The 17757-nt window shown below is 54.8% G+C and overlaps 1 protein-coding gene across 3 annotated transcripts in view; it reads right to left on the reverse strand.

Annotated features, from left to right (window-relative positions):
- Nucleotides 1-17757, reverse strand: part of SMARCA4 (SWI/SNF related BAF chromatin remodeling complex subunit ATPase 4) — a 75862-nt gene that overhangs the window by 6528 nt on the left and 51577 nt on the right. For all 3 annotated transcript variants that reach the window (XM_077767917.1, XM_077767916.1, XM_077767915.1), the window contains one exon: nt 15909-16162. In XM_077767917.1, coding sequence (XP_077624043.1) covers nt 15909-16162 — 254 coding nt within the window. The remainder of the gene's footprint in view (nt 1-15908; nt 16163-17757) is intronic.

Consider the following 17757-nt stretch of genomic DNA (forward strand, 5'->3'; position numbering starts at 1 on the left):
GAAAGAACAGCACGAGACAGGCCGTCTTACAAACCTTCGGAACAATGGCACGTTGGGCACCCTGCCTGACATCTCCCCGGTGCAATGAGGTCTGAGTGCGGATGGCCTGGGACCGGCTGTGCGTGACGGAGGGACAGGGCACCAGGACGATGGGGGCCTTTGAAAGCCACCCTCTCTTCGACAGCAAAGACCTCTCGGAAATCCGCAAAGTGCTGTGATGTCATTATTAACCCCCAGGAGTCCCCTGGAGACCCCCACCCACCACCAGTGGCAGGCTTGGGGCGGAGGGCCTTCTAGGCTCACTCAGCACCTCTCCTCACCTCTGCATTAGAGGTGGACAGGTCACAGCTGCCTACCTCCCTGGGAATAAAACCCAAAATCGTTCTGGTGGCAGCTTGACCAGCGTGGGCTGCCCGTGGCCCCTGACATCAGCGTCTTTCTGTCCCCTTCCTCGGAGTCATCACAGCCACTGCCCCCGGGGAGACCCAGCTGCAGCCCTCACATCACCTCACAGCAAATGTCAGCTCCGCCTGGGTTCTCTGACCCGCACCCAGCTCCCCTCACGTAGTGTAACAGAGGGACGAAGACGTAATTTACGACAGGCACAGACTTCTCGCACTCAGCTCCCTGAGCTGTGCCAGGCTGCCTGACCTCTGGGGCCTGGAGGGGCTTGACCTCTTCTTGAATGTGCTGTTACCGGGTCACACAAGGTAAGCTCCCAGGTCTGGCTGTCTCCCTCATCGCCATGAGATCTGTCCCTGGAGGCACGTGCCACACGGTCTGCTTGTCCATCTGCTGCTGTCCGAGGCCTGGCCCGTGTCAGTTTTGGGCACCACGAGGCAAGTGGCTGTAGACGCGCACGTCCAGGCGTCTGGCTTGCACTTCTTTGGGGAACACCCCTGGGGGCGGAAGTGCTGGACAGCGGGGCAGAGGCCCCTGGTCATGTCTGCGGCAGCTGATGGGCTATTCTCACCCTGTCCGCTGGGCACACGGTCAGCCCTTCTTGGTGCGGCTGTTCTCCAAGCTGGCTGTGAACCGGTGCCTCCCTGTGGTTTGAATTCACAACCCCTCGCTGGGCAGTGAAGCCGGACGTCCTCTCACAGGCAGACGGGCCCCTCGCAGGCGCTCTCCGGCACTGCCTGCTCACGCCCTTATCCTCCCTCAGAGGGCCCTTGGTCCACCAGGTTCACCGCCAACGCCTTTTCCAGTCTGCGGCTTGTCTTCTTCCCCTCACGAGGGGTCTTTTGGTGAATGGATCTTGCTTTCAGTCAAATTCCGGTTTACCAATACTCCCTTTTCCATCCAGTGTTTCTCCTGGCCTGTCACACAGAGCTTGCGTGTTCTTCTAGAAACGTTGACAATTCAACCTTTTTACAGTACTGGATGGGAAGCCGGTCCCTAGGCACAGCTGCCGTTCCGCCCCCCCGAATCCTAGGTGTCTGTGTCCTCCCCGAACTAGAACGCAGACCACGAGGGCTGAGACTTTGCCTGGTTCATTCGCTGCTGTACGACTGGCGCCTGGAACAGCGCCGGGCACACAGCCGCCGAATGAAAGAAGACACAGCTCGGGGTGAGAGCCTCCGGGCCACGGAGCAGGGGTCAAACTTGGCTGTCACGAAGGTCCTCTCCGAGTAAGAGTGTCCCATCGCCCCCAATGCTGCATGGGCATCTGTACACCACCCTGTTCCAGACGAGACTGGCAGCAACTGCCGGGAACCCCACCGCCCCCTGAGTGCATGGTGGCGTGCCCGTGTCACGTGTCAGCCTCCTGTCTTATGAGATGTGTCTGAAGACACTGCTGCAGGCAGAGCTGTCTGGAACTTGATCTCGGGCCTGGCCCGGCGTCCGGCTGCCCTGGCGGCAGGGGGATGGGAGCAGAGGAGCTTGGAGAAATCCTGAAACCGTGAGGACCCGCCCTGGGAACCCTATTCAGACACACGCCAGGGCTGCCACCCGGGTCGGCAGTAAAAGCGACAGCAGCTACGGCCACCGCTGCGTGTGATGGCGAGAATGACGAAGATGAGGGTATTCTCCTGCCCTGCACACCCCGGCTCTCAAGAGCAGGGATGATGTTCTACCTCGTTCCCTGCCTTGTCCCCATGACAACAGGACACGAGACACAGGCGGGACCCAGTTCCTTCCAAGTCTAGCCCGGGGAGCACTTCTCCCTCAACGGTTTGAGGCAACACGTCTAACGACGTTGGGGGAGGGGCCTGTCTAGTTTTACAGGCCCTTGTTGGAGTCCGGAGAGTCGGGTCCCGGTCAGGAGCCTTACTGTTCAACAGGTCCAGATGGGGTCTGCGCCCCAATGCAAATGGGCCCTCGCCCATGCCAACTGAGGGGGTTCTGGCGGCGCTGCCCAGCATGGAGCCCCAACCTCTCCCCAAGACTCAGGCGGGACCAAGCACAGCACCTCACCCACCTGGGCTTAGCAACTGGTCCAGGCAAAGGCCTGGAATGCAAACTGGCCAACCAGGGCCTTCCCTGTGATTCCACCTGGAGCTGGGAAAGCAGAGGTCGCTTTCCTCGTGGGGAGTGAAGCCTTCAGGACGGAGCCCAGAGCTGTGGCAGCCAGCTCTGGGTCTCCAAAGCTGGGCTTCGCCAGCTCCTCTGTGACCCCCCAGCCACAGGAATCCCTAGACACGGAGGTCTTAGAACTGGTTTCCTGGCATGCAGAGCCTAAAGGTGCAAACGTCCCTTTGACACGTCCTTAAAGTTACAACATGCAAAGGAAGAAGATAAGAGAATCAGAAAAGACCAAGAGCCACCTCCCCCCAGCAGGACAGAACCCCGAACTCTTTGCATCAAAGAGATCATCCATCCATACGCCGTTCTAACAGATGGGGACACCAGAGAGGCTCTGAGAGTGGGTGGCAGGCAGGCTCGAGCACGTATCACCCCCGGCCTCAGTCAGGCACGCCCCCACCCGTTCCTGTGTGCCGCTCTAAATCATGGGTAAGTACACCTTTTCTGGAACCCACTGGGTGCAAATCTTTTAGGCTCTATGGGCCCTACCATCTCTGTCACAACTACCCAGTTCTGCCACTGTTGCACAAAAGTGGTCGCAGGCAACACACAAATGAGCTTTGGCTGTGTTCGAACACAACTTCTTTTATGAATGATGAAATGANTAAATCTTTTAGACTCTATGGGCCCTACCATCTCTGTCACAACTACCCAGTTCTGCCGCTGTTGCACAAAAGTGGTCGCAGGCAACACGCAGACAAATGAGCTTTGGCTGTGTTCGAACACAACTTCTTTTATGAATGATGAAATGAGAATCTCGTAGAACTTCATGTCATGGGATATTCATATTCTTTTCATTTTTCTGAAATCATTAAAAAAAGAAAAAAACATTCCTAATTCACAGGTGAGACACGTACAGCTGGGGGGCCAGACTCCACAAGCAATCTACCGAAGGTGGTGCCCAAGGCGGATCCTTCTAGCCCAGTACGGAAGTGGTCCCGATCTGCCAGGAAAGACTCCCCCTCTGTCCCCCAGCCTCATTTGCCTTCCCAGAGTCCAGTTCAGACCATCTTCCTGTGACATCTCTCAACGACACCTTCAAGTCCTGGGACCATGTTCTCTTTTGACCCTCAGTCAGCCAACCGAGCCTGCAAAGTCCTGGATAAGAGGAGCTCGGGCGTTTCAAAGCTGATTTACCTGAATGAGCGTCGGACTGTTGCTTTTGGCTCAGGTCATGGTCTCCCAGTTCGTGAGTTCAAGTCCCATGTTGGGCTCTGCGTGGACCGCTCGGGGCCTGCTGGGGATTCTCTGTCTCTATTCTTCCCTTGCTCATGTGTGTTCTTTCTCACTCTCAAAATATACATTTAAAAATGTTTTTTAATAAAAAAAATCAAAACTGATTTAGCTGCAGACAATTCAGTGGAAACCATCTCAGAAGGTATTCCATAGGGGCGCCTGGGTGACTCAGTCGCTTAAGCGTCTGACTCTTGCTTTTGGCTCAGGTCATGCATGATCTCACGATTCTTGGGATTGAGCCCCATATCGGGCTCTGTGGTGACAGCACGGAGCCTGCTTGGGATTCAATTGCTTTCTCTCTCTCAAAAATAAACAGACATTTAAAAAAAGGTATTCCATGGGGCGCCTGGGTGGCTTAGTTGGTTAAGCGTCCGACTTTCGCTTAGGTCATGACCTCGCGGTTCATGGGTTCGAGCCCCGCGTCGGGCTCTGTGCTGACTGCCAGCTCAGAGCCTGGAGCCTGTTTCAGTCTGTGACTCCCTCTCTCTCTGACCCTCCCCTGCTCACGCTGTCTCTCTCTCTCCTAGAAATAAATAAAAGCATTAAAAAAAAATTAAAAAAAAAGGTATTCCATGAGCAAAGGGTAATCTCAGTGCTGGCTCTTAGGAAATGAAAGGAAATAACGTTAACAGCGAGCCCGCTGAGGATAACGGTCTCCGGGCCATTGAATCTGTGCCCTTGGCACTTTCCCGGCAGCCAAAACCGGGGGAAGCTTTATTTCGTGGTGCGTGTGCCAAGGCCAAGATTGGCTGGAGGGTATATTGCTGATTAAGTGTCTAATGAGCTCACGGTTTCCAATGAGCCAACGGCACACGTGGGGGTGCATGTCTCCATTGCAGTCCAACCACCTAGGTGCCCCCCCATATCTCATTTTAAAGAAACCCTGGGGCTCCCCCACTCAAGTAACCCAAGCTGGGAAAGAGCTTGATTTGACATTTTCATTGTGGAAAGGAAACCCCAAGCTCTGAAAAAAGATGCACGCCCCCCAGCATGACACAAAGCAGCAGATGCCGGATCACAATCCAGGCAGGCTCCTGGTGGTGGCAACTTGGTGCATCCACGCAGTGCCCCCAGGCAGGCCGTGAATGCAACAAGGGCCCTTGGGGAGGCCGCAAAGCCCCTTCTGTACCCCCCACTCTGGAACCGAGGGTGCTGGGGATCCTCCGGTCCATCCGGAACTGACAGACCTACCTCCAGACCTTCCCGACGCCCTGACACCCACTCTTTCTTCCCTCCTAACTTTTAACCTTAGTTAACTTACATTTTTACCTAGTTTCACCTTGGAACTTTAACCTTTCAGTTCTTTTAGCTGGCTGTCCTTTAGTTTTTTTAAATTTACCTGTTCTAGGGGCGCCTGGGTGGCTTAGTCGGTTGAGTGTCCAACTTTCGCTTCGGTCATGATCTCGCGGTTCGTGGGTTCGACCCCTGTGTCAGGCTCTGTGCTGACTGCCAGCTCAGAGCCTGGAGCCTGTTTCAGTCTGTGACTCCCTCTCTCTCTGACCCTCCCCTTCTCACGCTCTTTCTCTCTCTCCTAGAAAAAAAAAAAATTAAAAAATAAATTTACCTGTTCTTTTGTGATTTCTCATTTCCCTGACTTTGGACCTTACTATTCATGCTTTCCTCTCATTTTATTTTTCTTTTCCAGCTATTTTGAATTTTCTTTTTATACTTCTTGTCTTATTATCTTCCATTTTCATGACCACTTCTTTTTTACTTTTGTTTATTTTTTAGAGCAAGAAAGACAAAGTGCGAGCTGGGAAAGGGCAGAGAGAGGGAAGCAGGCTCCAGGCTCTGAGCTGTCAGCACAGAGCCCGACATGGGGCTCAAACTCACAAACTGCGAGATCATGACCTGAGCTGAAGACGATACTCAACTGACTGAGTCACCCAGGTGCCCTGTGACCATTTCTTTATTATTTTCCTTGTGAAGAGAAGGAGCACCTTGCTGAAATGCCTGAGCACTTTAGAAGGATCTCACACAGGCTCCACATTGTCAGTGTGGGGCCTGTGTGGGATTCTCCCTCACTCCCTCTCTCTGCCCCTCCTCAGCATGTTCTAAATAAATAAACTTAAAAAAAAAAAAGAAAAGAAAAGAACGCTCTGTCATGGGACTCAGGGAGGCCGAGGGCAGGACTAGTTCGCCCAAATCTACTCATTTCTGGAGTCCAGTGCCTGTACCTGTCCTTTGTTGAGTGTATACACAATTCTAGTTTTTTTTTAATGGTTTAATGTTTATTTGTTTTGAGAGACAGCACATGTGTGCACGTTGGGGAGGGGCAGACGGGGTGGGGGGTGGAAAGAGAGAGAGACAGAGAGAGAAAATGTATCCTAACCAGGCTCTGCAATGTCAGAGTGAAGCCTGACGTGGGGCTTGATCCCACAAACAAAGATCATAACCTGAGCTGATATGAAGAGTCAGACACTTAACCAACTGAGCCACCTAGGCGCCTTTCTACTTTTTTTTAAAGTTTATTTTGAGAGAGAAAGAGTGTGCATGTACACATGCAAGTGAGGTAGGGGCAGAGGGAGGGAGAGAGAGAATTCAAAGCAGGCTCCAAGCTCAGCGCAGAGCCCAACGCGGGGCTGGGTCTCACTACTGAGAAATCATGGCCTGAGCTGACATCAAGAGCCGGATGCTTCACCGACTGGGCCACCCAGGCGCCCCTGTAATTTTAGGCTTAAGGCCCTTCCAAGACAGTGGCCCCTTTCCTTTGCTGTGCTCCCTGCTGATCCATCACCAGCGGGGAGAGAAGCCTGGGCGGGAACCAGCTTCCCGCGGCAGACTCCGCACAATCGGCATGGCGACCTGGGAGGTCCTCCCGTGGCTTAGAGCCCCCTTGGCCTCGGCCTGGCGTGGGCATTGATGATGGGGATTCGCACCTCCCCTCAGTGTTTGTCATGACAGGCTCTGGGCCAAATACAAAGTGCTGACCCCACGCCTGGAGCCACAGGCAGAGGGCTGGCTTCTCCCGGAGCGCACCCATTCTGACCTTAGGCTCCAGACAAAGGGCTGTCTGGCCTTCCAAAGGCCGGGGCTGGACAAGTCAGAGGCCTCTGTGGCCCCTCATGAAAGGGCTCCTGGCCAACCCACCCTCCACCCTTCCTCCACAAGGGACTAGCCTATGGGGCTGGCGGCCACCTACAGCCCCGTGTTATGGGGGAGCGCTCCGGGTGCAAGACCTTCCCCAGGGCTCGTTTCTTGCAAATCAGAGGTATAAACTTTTCACCTCCAAAAAGACATTTCTTTGATTCTAATCAGGAAGGCACAGGGCTCCTACAAGGGCGCAGGGAACGTGACTGCAGGTCTCAGGCAGCGGCTGCCCGGCCCAGGCGGAGGCCGCCGCTATGGATCTGGCTAGCGCCCTTCATCTTCCGCACGGCTTCGGGGCTGGCCCACGGTGTCTCTCCTGGGGTGTCTACAATCCCACTCAGGGGACCCTACTGTGCTGCGGACTTGGACATGGAGACAGGGTCATGGATGATGAATCCAGACCGGGACACTTCAGCCCTCTGGCCCCTTTAAGGTTGCTGCCTCCTAGCAAGGGAAGGGGAGGGGGCCGGAGGGGCTGCTCAGCAGGGTTCAGCCACAGGAGGTTCAGCCAGGGCAGCATCTACACATCCTCCATCTTTCAGAGCCACCGCGAGAAACTCGCAAGAATCTCCTAAGAACAAAGATGTTCTCTTCTGTGACAGCGGTGTGGTCACGTTCTGGAAGCTCAGCACGGACACCTCCACCGCTGGGCACGCAGTCTTCACAGCAGCCGTGATTCTGCCCTGTCGCCAGGAAAGGCCGAGTGGCACGGCCCCATGGGGAGCACAGTTCTACAGAGGGGCCTCTCCAGCCCACCTGCTTAAACGGCTCTTCGCGGCAGCTGCAGTTCTCCGAAGCCTCCCCCAAGGCACCAAGTATGGGCTCCAGAGCACACGCCTGCCGACCAGCCCCAGAGACAGTGCCCAGGACCCTGGTCCCTTCTGCTGCCGCCCTCTGAAGGATGGAGGGATGAAGACATCAAGCGGCAGCGCCCAGAGCCCCACAACAAGATCCTGACCTGACTGGGAACCTGTGCCTAACTCACTGGCGTGTTCAGATTTTGTTTTTTGTAAATATTTTCTTAATGTTTTTATTTATTTGAGAGAGAAAGAGACAGCATGAGTGTGGAGGGCAACAGAGAGGGAGACACAGAATCCGAAGCAGGTTCCAGGCTCTGAGCTGTCAGAACAGAGCCCGACGTGGGGCCTGATCTCATAAAACCAGGAGATCATGAACTGAGCTGAAGTCAGACTCTTAACCGACTGAACCATCCAGGCGCCCCTGCATGTTTAGATTTGAAAGCGAAAGTCCCGACCCCCAAGTTTCTTTCTTTTTTTAATGTTTATTCACTTTGGAGAGAGCATGGGGGGCGAGGGGCAGAGAAAGAGAGGGCACAGAGGATCTGAAGTAGGCTCTGCGCTGACAGCAGGGAGCCGGATGCGGGGCTAGAACTCACAAACCATGAGATCATGACCTGAGGCGAAGTCGGACAGTCCACAGCCCGAGCCACCTGGGTGCCCCTCGAACTTACTTTCTTAATTCTGGTTCCAAGTCTGGCTGTTCGTTACAGGGCTCCCTGATGCAGTCAGAGGTTTCCACGCACCCAGGAGAAGGGACCCCATGAGGCCCTGCACAGGGGGCGGCCTTCTGTAGTCCCCTTGCCTTACCTGGCGTTCCCTGGACATAGGACGCCCAAGCCCTGGGCCTCAGAGCCCCTGCGCACGCTGTCCCCTTTGCCTAGGACACTGCTTCCTTCCTCTTCCCTGGCAGGCCCCTGCTTATCCTCAGGCTCTGCTTCATGGCACCCCTCTTCAGAGTCACAGGGACACAGGGACACCCTGGACGCAGGGGCCTTGGGAGGGATGGGTTTGGCCACCCTGAATTGGAACAGGTGTGAAGGGACTGAAAGCTTCTAGATCAGGAGGTTACCTTTGGTGGATGAGGATAGAAAGCTACCTTTGGTTGACAAGGACATTGTCAAATGTGACTGCACTGTTATTTAAATACCCCTGGGGGAGATCCTGAAGTAAGTAGTTAAAAACATCCGGAGTGATGCCAACGGACAGAAGGGTGGCCCTGCTCACACAGCAACAGAGGCGCAATGGAACCAGAGACGTCACATGGCTGCTTGGAGACGCAGCCCCGCCTCCCACAGGCGCTGGGCTGGGAACCGGAGCATCAGGGCCGCCGAGGCGGACTCGGGACACCGCGAACCCAAATGCTGACAGCGTCCTGTGACCATTCTTTGGCGTCCAGGAGGAACCAAGCTCTAACGATGTGTTCTCTCCTCAGGCCCCATGTTTAAATCAAGTACAGAATTTAGCTAATTAGGGGCGCCTGGGTGGCTTAGTCGGTTAAGCGTCCGACTTCCGCTTAGGTCATGATCTCGTGGTTCGTGGGTTCGAGCCCCGCGTCGGGCTCTGTGCTGACTGCCAGCTCAGAGCCTGGAGCCTGTTTCGGTCTGTGACTCCCTCTCTCTCTGACCCTCCCCTGCTCANGGCACAGGGCTCCTACAAGGGCGCAGGGAACGTGACTGCAGGTCTCAGGCAGCGGCTGCCCGGCCCAGGCGGAGGCCGCCGCTATGGATCTGGCTAGCGCCCTTCATCTTCCGCACGGCTTCGGGGCTGGCCCACGGTGTCTCTCCTGGGGTGTCTACAATCCCACTCAGGGGACCCTACTGTGCTGCGGACTTGGACATGGAGACAGGGTCATGGATGATGAATCCAGACCGGGACACTTCAGCCCTCTGGCCCCTTTAAGGTTGCTGCCTCCTAGCAAGGGAAGGGGAGGGGGCCGGAGGGGCTGCTCAGCAGGGTTCAGCCACAGGAGGTTCAGCCAGGGCAGCATCTACACATCCTCCATCTTTCAGAGCCACCGCGAGAAACTCGCAAGAATCTCCTAAGAACAAAGATGTTCTCTTCTGTGACAGCGGTGTGGTCACGTTCTGGAAGCTCAGCACGGACACCTCCACCGCTGGGCACGCAGTCTTCACAGCAGCCGTGATTCTGCCCTGTCGCCAGGAAAGGCCGAGTGGCACGGCCCCATGGGGAGCACAGTTCTACAGAGGGGCCTCTCCAGCCCACCTGCTTAAACGGCTCTTCGCGGCAGCTGCAGTTCTCCGAAGCCTCCCCCAAGGCACCAAGTATGGGCTCCAGAGCACACGCCTGCCGACCAGCCCCAGAGACAGTGCCCAGGACCCTGGTCCCTTCTGCTGCCGCCCTCTGAAGGATGGAGGGATGAAGACATCAAGCGGCAGCGCCCAGAGCCCCACAACAAGATCCTGACCTGACTGGGAACCTGTGCCTAACTCACTGGCGTGTTCAGATTTTGTTTTTTGTAAATATTTTCTTAATGTTTTTATTTATTTGAGAGAGAAAGAGACAGCATGAGTGTGGAGGGCAACAGAGAGGGAGACACAGAATCCGAAGCAGGTTCCAGGCTCTGAGCTGTCAGAACAGAGCCCGACGTGGGGCCTGATCTCATAAAACCAGGAGATCATGAACTGAGCTGAAGTCAGACTCTTAACCGACTGAACCATCCAGGCGCCCCTGCATGTTTAGATTTGAAAGCGAAAGTCCCGACCCCCAAGTTTCTTTCTTTTTTTAATGTTTATTCACTTTGGAGAGAGCATGGGGGGCGAGGGGCAGAGAAAGAGAGGGCACAGAGGATCTGAAGTAGGCTCTGCGCTGACAGCAGGGAGCCGGATGCGGGGCTAGAACTCACAAACCATGAGATCATGACCTGAGGCGAAGTCGGACAGTCCACAGCCCGAGCCACCTGGGTGCCCCTCGAACTTACTTTCTTAATTCTGGTTCCAAGTCTGGCTGTTCGTTACAGGGCTCCCTGATGCAGTCAGAGGTTTCCACGCACCCAGGAGAAGGGACCCCATGAGGCCCTGCACAGGGGGCGGCCTTCTGTAGTCCCCTTGCCTTACCTGGCGTTCCCTGGACATAGGACGCCCAAGCCCTGGGCCTCAGAGCCCCTGCGCACGCTGTCCCCTTTGCCTAGGACACTGCTTCCTTCCTCTTCCCTGGCAGGCCCCTGCTTATCCTCAGGCTCTGCTTCATGGCACCCCTCTTCAGAGTCACAGGGACACAGGGACACCCTGGACGCAGGGGCCTTGGGAGGGATGGGTTTGGCCACCCTGAATTGGAACAGGTGTGAAGGGACTGAAAGCTTCTAGATCAGGAGGTTACCTTTGGTGGATGAGGATAGAAAGCTACCTTTGGTTGACAAGGACATTGTCAAATGTGACTGCACTGGTATTTAAATACCCCTGGGGGAGATCCTGAAGTAAGTAGTTAAAAACATCCGGAGTGATGCCAACGGACAGAAGGGTGGCCCTGCTCACACAGCAACAGAGGCGCAATGGAACCAGAGACGTCACATGGCTGCTTGGAGACGCAGCCCCGCCTCCCACAGGCGCTGGGCTGGGAACCGGAGCATNCTCTTCAGAGTCACAGGGACACAGGGACACCCTGGACGCAGGGGCCTTGGGAGGCAGACTCGGGACACCGCGAACCCAAATGCTGACAGCGTCCTGTGACCATTCTTTGGCGTCCAGGAGGAACCAAGCTCTAACGATGTGTTCTCTCCTCAGGCCCCATGTTTAAATCAAGTACAGAATTTAGCTAATTAGGGGCGCCTGGGTGGCTTAGTCGGTTAAGCGTCCGACTTTCGCTTAGGTCATGATCTCGTGGTTCGTGGGTTCGAGCCCCGCGTCGGGCTCTGTGCTGACTGCCAGCTCAGAGCCTGGAGCCTGCTTCGGGCTCTCACTCCCTCTCTCTCTGACCCTCCCCTGCTCACGCTGTTTCTCTCTCTCTCTCCTAGAAATAAATAAAAATATTTAAAAAAAAAGAATTTAGCTAATTAAAAAGTTCTGCAAAGGGGCGCTTGGGTTGCTCAGTCGGCTGAGCATCTTACTTCGGCTCAGGTCATGATCTCATGGGTCGTGGGTTCGAGCCCGCGTTGGCTCTGTGCTGACAGCTAGCTCAGAACCTAAAGCCTGCTTCAGATTCTGTGTCTCTTTCTCTCTCTGCCCCAACCCTGCTCACGCTGTCTCTCTCTCTCTCTCTCTCAGAAATAAATAAAACATTAAAAAAAAAAAGTTCTGGGAAGTGAAAAAAACAACAAAAAACTTTTAATACAAATCTTTCCTGGTACCTTCTGGAAAGGAGGTATATTAGAAGTTTGAAACAAGAAAGCATATGTCAGCTCCTTCCAAGTTTATTCCATCCTGGTTCTCTTTGGTGTGGCAGTGGCTGGTCCTCAGAACCTTCCAGGTGCCTGACAAGCAGGCCTTAAGAATTTCACCTGCTCCAAAGGGAGGCCTGGCTTTTGCGCTGGGCTCCCGGGAGGTGAACTCTCAGTCCTTGAAATGTCCTGCCTGATGGGCTGCCTCGGTTAACCCGGGGCCTCAGGCCCAGAGTCTAAGAATGGGATTTAGGGTAGGGGCGATGGGTCGTGTGGGGTCAGCTCAACCTACAGAGGGCCTGAAGCCTGAGGCCGGCCATGGGGTAGACAAGTTCCGATAAATACTCTAAACATCAAGGGCTCCCCGGCTGGCGGTGCCCTGTGTGTCGTCACCTAATGCTACCAGGAGACGTCTGCCATCAGCAACTTGCAGTGGAGAGGGGGCTAGAAGCCACATACACAGAACTCTGCGGGATTCTGGCCCCATGTCACTTTGTCCGTTTACTGTAACAAACGAGAATTAGCAAGCCTCCGGGTGGTCTCGGATCCCTGAGCTCCGTGGTGGGTGTTCAGGGCGAGGGTGGCCTCGCTTCTCACCCAATCTCTCAACAGGGGGAACCACACTGTTGTTTCCTCCCACGGTTTCAAATTCCATGTGCCAACGAACGTCAAAAGCATCCATTAAATAGGTCAGACTTTTACCCAAACGTCATCTTTGAAAGTATTTGCGATGAGGTAACTTTTCAAGCAGGAAAACGAGACTATTTCCCCGAGTCTACGGGGCCTGCATGATCTGTGTGACCACAGCAAAGCGGCAGCGCATGAGGGGACTCCCTTACCCCCTCCCCCATGCACCGTCTCTGCTTGCAAGTCCCCACGCCTCTCCCACTCTGGCAGAGAGCTCCCAGTCCCGTGACGCCATCCACTGCGGGAGAACGGGGGGGTGGGGGTGGGGGACGGGAACCAGGCATCGAGCCCTCCGCCAGGGCGTCCTGCCCTGTGGGTCTCAGGTGGGCCAGGCAGGCAGCTCTGGGACACCAGAGCCGGGGCCTTTCATCAAACCAGATCCTGGAGGCCCCGCCAGGATCTCAGCCTCCTGCAAGAGAACTCTCAACTAGGGATCGCTAGGCCACAGAGCCGGGTGTAGTTTGATGACGCCTTATCGCCCGGTCTTGCACGTGTCGGGGAAACTCTTGCAGATGTGGGAAGACAACTGTCTGTGGCAGCCGGGGGACCACCTCCTCTCTTCTCACAGAAACACAGCCAAGGATGATGCTCAGAAGGCTTTCTCAGGAAGTCACAGGATGACTCAAAAACTGGACGTATTTTTGGCTGCTTCCAAGTATCTTTTTTTTTTTTAAACGGAGGTGTAACACAACACAGGAAAGCGCACGTATCCTGAACGTGGATCTTGACGAACGTTTGCCTGTCGAGGTAACCACCATGCAACGCCCATCGGCACAGACCGGCTGCTGAACTTCCCATGATGGAAGTGTACAGCAGGTACCGGTTTGTGTCTGGCTTCTTTCACTCAACAAAATGCCTAGAAGGTTCTCCCAGGGAGTGGCAGAATGTCTGTTCCGTGGCTGTTGGAATTCTGCTCTTCGATGAGGCCACCAGACGATTTCCCTACAGATGGACACCAGGCTGTTCCCTTTGGGGCCGTTACGATCCAGGCTGCTATGCACACGTGCCTGTACGTGTCTTTTGGTGAACACACGTGCTTCAACAATCCCTGGGTGAGGAGGTCCAGTGCCAAACAGCTGTCCACTCCTAAAAGCAGCACGCGAGGTGCACCTACCCCACGTCCCTGCCAACCCTCAACCGAGTTTTGGCCATTCCAGTGAGCCTATGGAAGCGTCTCTGGATTTCTTGTGCGTGACCTTGGCGTTGTGAGGTCGGTGCGCTGATCCCGACCACCTTTTCACATGCTCACTGGTCACTGGGATGTCTTCTTCCAGGAGACGTCTGTCTGTGACTTTTGCCCATTTACGATTTTTGGTCTGCAGTAGCATCCACTGGCTCCATGAGGGCCTGGGACAATCCACTGTTCTCAATTTCAGTGAAGTCTCATTCACAAGTCTTCTTCGGGGAGCAGCGCTTGTGGGCGCTCAGGAAGTCTACCCCTGCTTCGAGGCCGGGAAGATGATTATCCGTGCCTCCCTCGAGAACTGTTTTCCCTTTCAATTCCGGTCTGGTCTCCATTTCAAGTTAACATACATGTAAGCTGTTGGGCAGGGTCAAAGTTCACCTTCTCCATCTGGATATCCAAAAGGTCAGAGAATGTTTTCAGGCATCCATCCTTGGCCCCTAACCTTCAAGGGTCTTCTTCATTTTGATAGTTTTAAGATTCCCTCGCAAGAAGGTCATTGAGAAGAAAACCCTGGGGTCTACTTTCATTGGACTTTTGCACACTCCAGGTTTTAACACGGGGCTTGATCCCACCACCCTGGGATCATGACCTGAGCGGAAATCAAGAGTTGGACGTTGAATCAACTCAGCCCGGGAGGCCCCTGCACGTTCTGTATTTTTTTTTTTAATTTTTTTTTTTTTGTTTTATTTATTACTAGGAGAGAGAGAGAGTGTGAGCAGGGGAGGGTCAGAGAGAGAGGGAGTCACAGACTGAAACAGGCTCCAGGCTCTGAGCTGGCAGTCAGCACAGAGCCTGACGCGGGGCTCGAACCCACGAACCGCGAGATCATGACCCAAGCGAAAGTCGGACGCTTAACCGACTAAGCCACCCAGGCGCCCCGCACGTTCCGTATTTTAAGTAATTGTGAGTCTTCTACTTTTTGTGTGGCATTTACCTCAAAGGTGAAGTCTGCAAATTAGCTCCGTATTTTCTTCTCAATACCGCAGCTATACTTTGAGAGTGAGTGGCTGAGCTTCAATAGGCCTTTCTCAGTCATTTGTTTCCCTTCTAACGATAAAAGAGTCTTTCTCATTTTTATTTTACTTAAAGTTCATCTCATTTATGTTGAGGGAGAGTGCATGCGTACCAGCAAGAGAGGGGCAGTGAGAGAGGGAGAGAGAGAGCATCCCAAGCAGGCTCTGCACTGACAGTGCGAAGCTCAGTGCGGAGCTCGATCCCATGGAATGGGGAGATCGTGACCTGAGCTGAAATCAAGAGCTGGACGCTTAACTGATGGAGCCACCCAGGCACCCTTAAAAGATTCTTTTTTAAAGGGCAATTTGTAACCTTTGTTTGGGTACTACTCATCACCACCCCCCAAAATCTCACACTTGGTAAGAAGTTCTCCAGATGATGCGCTCAGAGCTTCCACCCTGACATTTCCCCTCCTACAGATGACAATGAAGCCTCACTTTGCTTAATGACGAAGTGCCAAGCGTTACTCTAAAATCAAGCAGGACAACCCTCCTGTTACTGGGACGGCCGTGCTGGCCGCTACGGACCACACAGGAGAGCACAACGAGCTGAGTCCTGAGGAAGGAGCAGGCCTCATGCCCGTGGTCACCTCCTGTCACTCCCTGCGACCTGCCCCCAGCTGGCCGAATGAGCACGTGTTCCCCCAGAGGGCCGGGGAGGACGGTAATAGGTTGTTTACGTGGCGCTTGTGAGCCGCGAACAGCCTGGCTGCGGTCTCCTATGTGGCGTGCCTGTGAGGGCAGGGCCCCCGAGCCCCGGAGCCCAGCCCTGTTTGTCTTGAGAAGACGTGCTGCCACACGCGGCCCACCCGCCATGGCCCGGTGACACCAGGGAGGGACCCAGGCTTGCTGGCCATGCGAGCAGCACGGGGAGGGGACAGCTGCTCATGCTGTGCTCCAGCCCCAGGGGCCTCCTCGCTGTCACCCGTCATGGCACAGACCCCTGCCTCTGCTGGAGCCCTCGTCCCCACACCCCCTCCCTCAGGGTCCCCTCGAACGTCACCCCCGCGCCTCGCCCTTCGCGCTCCCTGGCTTACCTGTCCTTGTACTTGATCACGGCATCCACAATCTTCTTCATCTTCTTGGTGAGGTTGGGAGGGTTGGGGGAGAGCTTCTCGGCGGGCGGCCGCCCGCGCTTCTTCTGCTTCTTGCTGTCGTCGTCCTTGTCACGGCTGCGGGTGCTGGTGGTCGGGGTGGAGGAGCCGGCGTCGCCGTCCCGCTTTCGCTTCCGAGAGGATTTCTTCTGCCGGACCTCCTCTTCGATCTCCTCCAGCGTGCCCTCCTCGATGGCCTTCAGGGTCAATAGTGGTAAAATAGGACAGCCAGCACCGAGGTCGACAGGCAAAGGCCGCGGCACAGACCCGCGGGGCCCAGCCGGGCACGATGCTCACCGGGGCTCTGGCCGGGCCCTGGGGGACCGGGGCAGGCCCACCACGCCTCCATGTGCCCCGGTGGCTGCCTGTCCTTAACAGACACACAGTCGCGTTTCTTTACCAATTCAAGAGGCATATCTTTACTGAATGCAGACCAAAGACTTTAACCCCAGAATCCCTCCACACGTAGGTGACACTATTAATACTTCTGCATTAGAAACTCTACATTTTTCTAAAAAACCAGTGAAACATACAGAACACTGACCGCTGTAGCTATTTTTATGTGTGCGGGTCTGTGGCGTTAGGGACATTCATGTTGCAAACGGCCATCACCTCCCACCGCCTTTGGGACTCCCCTGGTCCTTCACACGACACGTGTGGGACCGAGGACAGAGCTACAGTCGCACCCGTGTATCACATTGGGACTCATGCTTTTGCTTACTATTCTCTGGGTTTTTCTGCAACAAAATTTTGAATGTCTGCTTAGTGTTTCGCTGTACAATGCAACCTCATTTAAAATTCCGGGTTCTTGGGGATTTAGGTTGTTTCCATCTGGGGGAGGGGTGCTAGTGTAAGTAAGGCCATGACCCACGGCCGTGTTACTTGTACATGGATTCTTGGAAGAGGAAGTGCTGAGCAGAGGGCCTGTCTGTGAACAATATTAATTTTCAAACAATACCAGCTTACTAATTCTCAATGGCAATAACTAATTCGTGCGTTTTATCCTCGCAAATAAAGGAATAAGTAGCCACATTTTCAGGGGAGCCTAGAATCAGAAAAGGGAGCGGCGGTGGGACTCAGAGGGATGTGCTGGTCATCTGTCCCACACGTATCAGCTGCGACTGTGAGCAGGACACTGAGCCACGCGCTGAGGACACAGTGTGGGAAAAACCCCTCATGGAGGGAAGGGTAATAAGCAAATATCTTGCAAATGTGGCTAAAAGTGTGTTGATCACCAAGAAGGAGGGTGAGTGGTGCTCTGATGGTGGAGGGAGGGCAGGTGTGCCCTGGTGGGGGGTCAGAGGTGCGCCCCAGAGGAGGCAGCACCAGGCTGAGCTCTGAGCAGGGGTGGGTAAGGCGTCCGGGCCAAAGGAACAGCTTGAAGAGCGCGTGACAGGCGGGGGGGGCGGGAAGGGGGGGANTTCCCTGAAGCTCAAGTCCATCAGGAACTTCAGAACATTACCTTACGTCCAAATAGGATTATTTACCTATCTAGTAAATAACAGGAATAATTATCTAAAGAGCACAATGAAATCCTGTGCCAGGGTGGGCCCCAACTCCAATGAGCATGTCCCCAAGAGAGACAGGGAAGGACACAAAGACACACGGGGGAGGGGCCGCGGAAGACGGCGGCAGACTGGAGCAGCGGGGCCACGACACGCTGGAGGAGGCGAGGAAGGAGCTTTCCCTAGAACCTTTAGAGGATAAAGGGCCTTGCTGACACCTTGACTTCAGACTCTAAGCTCCGAAACCGACAGAACAAACTGCCGTGGCTTTTAGTGACCCAGTTTGT

The sequence above is a fragment of the Crocuta crocuta genome, unplaced genomic scaffold, assembly GCF_008692635.1.
Source record: "Crocuta crocuta isolate KB4526 unplaced genomic scaffold, BGI_CrCroc_1.0 scaffold115, whole genome shotgun sequence".
NCBI lineage: Eukaryota > Metazoa > Chordata > Mammalia > Carnivora > Hyaenidae > Crocuta > Crocuta crocuta.